This window comes from Carlito syrichta, unplaced genomic scaffold (assembly GCF_000164805.1).
Source record: "Carlito syrichta isolate Samal-C Ts95f unplaced genomic scaffold, Tarsius_syrichta-2.0.1 Scaffold308819, whole genome shotgun sequence".
Lineage (NCBI taxonomy): Eukaryota > Metazoa > Chordata > Mammalia > Primates > Tarsiidae > Carlito > Carlito syrichta.
In genome coordinates, this window is record NW_007252915.1 from 71,436 (window position 1) to 75,360 (window position 3,925).

The 3,925-nt window shown below is 40.3% G+C and overlaps 1 protein-coding gene across 1 annotated transcript in view; it reads right to left on the minus strand.

The window, feature by feature from the left end:
- Positions 1-3,925, minus strand: part of SPAG17 (sperm associated antigen 17) — a 219,011-nt gene that overhangs the window by 42,629 nt on the left and 172,457 nt on the right. The window contains exon 30 of the mRNA XM_021716455.1: positions 2,551-2,695. Coding sequence (XP_021572130.1) covers positions 2,551-2,695 — 145 coding nt within the window. The remainder of the gene's footprint in view (positions 1-2,550; positions 2,696-3,925) is intronic.

A 3,925-nucleotide genomic window follows, 5' to 3' on the forward strand; every position in this document is an offset into this window, starting at 1 on the left:
TTCGCTGATAATCTTTTTAATTTCTTCAGTATCAGTTGTGACTTCGACTTCTGTGTTTCTAAGTATGTTTATCTGGACTTTCTCTTTTTTAGTAAACCTGGCTAAGGATGCATTGATCTTATTTATCATCTCAAAGAACCAGCTTTATGTCTTGAGATTTTTTTCTATGATTTTTCTTTCTTTTATGTCCTACAGATGTAACTTTATCTTGGTGATCTGTTCTCTTCTGGTGAAGTAAGAATTTGATGATTTTCCTTTCCAACTTCCTTAGGTGTGAAGTTAAGTTGTTAACTTGTGATCTTTCTGTTTTTTGATGTGTATGTGCCATGCTATGAATTTTCTTTTTAATACTTCTTTCATGGCATCCCAGATATTCTGATAGGTTGTATCCTTGTTTTCATTTGTTCCCAGGAATCTTTTTATTTCTGTCTTGATTTCTTTGTTGACTGAAAAGTCATTTCGTATTGTGTTGTTTAGTGTGATTGTCTTTGTGTGTTTTGAGGGCATCATGTTGGTTGTGATAGTTGTTTTTTTCCCACTGTGATCTAAAAAGATGCATGGTATTATTTAGATCTTTTGGAATTCGTTTATGCTTGATTTATGTGCAAGACTGTGATCAATCTTGGAGTATGTTTCATGTGCTGATGAGTGGAATGCATACACTGTAGTTGCTGAATGAAAAGTCTGCAGATGTCTAGTAAGTTTATTTGGCTGACTATCAAGTTGAGGTTCTGGGTCTCCTTATTGATTTTTTGCCTCAATTATTTATTTAGAGCTGTTAGTGAGATGTTTAAGTCTCCAGTTATAATTGTGTGAGGGTCAATGTCCTCTCTTAGTTCACTTAGTAGTTGATTATAAAACCTGTTATTCCTATATTGGGTGCATATATGTTTAGAATGGATATTTCTTGCAGGTGGATTGAGCCTTTTATTATTATGTAGTGTCCTTCTGTATTCTTTTTAACTTTTAATGGCTTGAAGGTTATATTGTCTGCTATTAGAATAACTACTTCTTTCTTCTGTTTTTTGTTTGCTTGAAACTACATTTTCCAGCCTCCACTTTGAGTCTGAGATGAGTTTCCTTGAGGCAACAGATTTTTAGATTGTGCTTCTGTGCTTTCAGTTGTGCATTTCGTCCATTCACTTCCAGGCTGATAAACAAAATGTGAGAGTTTATGCTTGCCACAGGACTCTTAGAAGGCTGCTTTGTTTTAGCTTTTGCATTTCTCTATATGTGTGTGTGTGTGTGTGTGTGTGTGTGTGTGTGTGTGTGTGTGTGTGTGTGTGTGTATTATCAAATTTCAAGTTTTACACCTTAAATATATCCAACAAGAAAACTTTGGAATTAAGGAAAAGGGAGTCAGGAAATAATTTGTCATTAAAAACAGTGCTGAAATGTAGGTTAGGAATAGTGATAGGCTTTCAGATTCTGTGAGTAGGTTCCAGCTAATTAGCAGCTGCAGCTTCCTTTCTCGTATACCACCTTTCTGACAAGGAGAGACATGCTCAAATTTGAAGGAAGACCTATATGAAGTAATCTATTTATGCAAATGAGATGTCTCCAGGATCAGAGGAAACAGATATGAGAGCTAATGTCCAGGACAGATGCATCATGATTACTGGATTTTAGTTGCCGCCAGCAAGGACCACAGTTCTTTGCTGGTAAAACTGAGAGAGACTATTACTATCCATCTGCCAATAAAAGCTGTTATCACTCCTGTCTCTGTTGAGGATAAAGATTATAATAAAAGGTCCTACTGTGCTCCCATATTCATTGCAGCATTATTCACAATAGCCAAGACTTGACCTCGATGTAAGTGTCCATCAATCGTTAATAGATACAGAAAATGTGGTAAATATAGACAATGGAATACTATTCAGACTTTAAAAAGAGTAAAATCGGTCATTTGCAAGAACATGGAAGCACCTGGAGGACACAATCTTAAGTGAAATAAATCAGGCGTAGAAACACAAATACCACGTGGTCTCACTCACGTGGGAGCTAACAAAGTTGAACTCACAGAAGTAGCGAGTCGAGTGGTGGTTAATAGGGGCTTGGGGCTGGTGGGCTGGACAGATGTGATGAAAAGATACAAAATTTCAGTCAGGAAGAACAAGTTGAAGAGTTATACTGTACAACGTGGTGACTCTACAGTAAATAACAACATATTGCTTTTGAAAATTGCTAAGAGAGTAAATTTTAAGTGTTCTCGCCATTAAAAATGGTGTGTGAGGTAATTAGCTTGATTTAGCCTTTTCCCAATGCACTCATATTTCAAAACATCGTGTTATTCACAATAACTATAGGTAACTTTTATCTGTCAATTAAAAGAAAACTACAAATTTAAAACAAGGCAAACAGCAAAACATTAGTAATAATAATGAAAGGTCTTTACAGACCTTGCTTTGGACTGCATGAGTATTGTTTGCTTGGCTAGCTTCATCAAAAATTTTTTTTTTAGTGTATGTGTTCAACAATCTGTGAGGATTCTATCTACCTTATGCAAAAGCGTGGCAAAGTATCATCATATACTAGCAAATGAAAACTTACTTGTTTCTTGATCATCTGGAGGAATAATATGATCTTCATAAACTTGATAAAAGGTTGTGATCCTGGTACCATCAGCGTGATCCACTATCCTCGTACCATCTTTCCTTTCGACAACAACTACTTTGTCTTCTCGTGTTGTCATAACCTGAACATGTAAAGGCAGAGCACAATCACTTGTCCAGGTGGTTAATCCCAAGTGCATACTTTTTATATCCATCGAATACAAAGATGGTACCATCAGAGTCCTGGCTATTTACTGATAAGCAAATGTTTTATCTTATCTACCTGTCTAACCTTTATAACTATCCTGGGAGGCAAGTAACAACCATTTTATAGATGATGGCATTCAGACTTAGAAAAATGCTGCGTACGTGGGTCGCTGCTGGGCCTCCAGGTTGGATGAGGCTGCAGCACCAATCATGCTGGGTTTCCCGTCTTGTCTCTCTCCCTAAAGCCGAGCAAATGCAGATGTAGATGGATGTAAGTCTATTGTGTTCCATTACTTTGAGGGTTAATTTTAACACATAATCTCTTCTGTTCAGGTGAAGAGTATTACTGTTAAAAATGGATTGGTTGAGAGGAATAATATGATCTACATAACCCAAGCCAGGGAAACAAAGAGAAGTTACGTTGTCAACCTGGCATGCTCCAGCTCCAGGTCACTCAACAAGTAAACACCAGGCGTATTTATGAATAAAATGCCAACATCTGGACTGGATTAACCCAGGTCTGTCTGGGAAAATGACCACAGGCCCTGTTTCCTTGGAAACTATGGAGTAACGAAAAATGTGGCATGTTGTGGCTGCCTTGTGTGCTGTGAAACCCCCGCTCTATAGGACTGCCCTGGGCAGGGTGAACTGCCCAGATGGCCTGCAGGTGTCGGTCTAATGTCATCAGATCAGCACTTGAAGGTTGGTGGAGGACAGAGGCCGCAGCTTCTCTGTGTCAAGCCGATCTACACACGTGTATGCCCTTGTCCGTCATGTGTGCCTGTGTGAGCTCCAGGGGCACAAAAGACGGTGTGCCTGGGTTGCCGCTGGGCCTCCTGGTTGGGTGAGGCTGCTGCACCAATCATGCTGGCTTTCCCGTCTGGGGTCTCTCTCTAAAGCTGAACAAATGTAGCTATAGATGTAGGTCCGTGGTGTTCTGTTGGCTTGAGTGTCACTTTCTTTGTTGTTGTTGTTTTTGTTTTTTTGAGTGGGAGTCTCACTCCGTCGCCCAGACTGGAGTGCTCGGCCCGCTGGGCTCCGGCCATCCCTCCGCCCCCGCCTTCCGAGGAGCCGGAATTACGGGCAGGCGCTACCGCGCCCGGCTGAGCTCTTGACTCACTGCAGAGACGAGGGCTGGCCAGGCTGCGGGCGGGCCTCGAACCCGC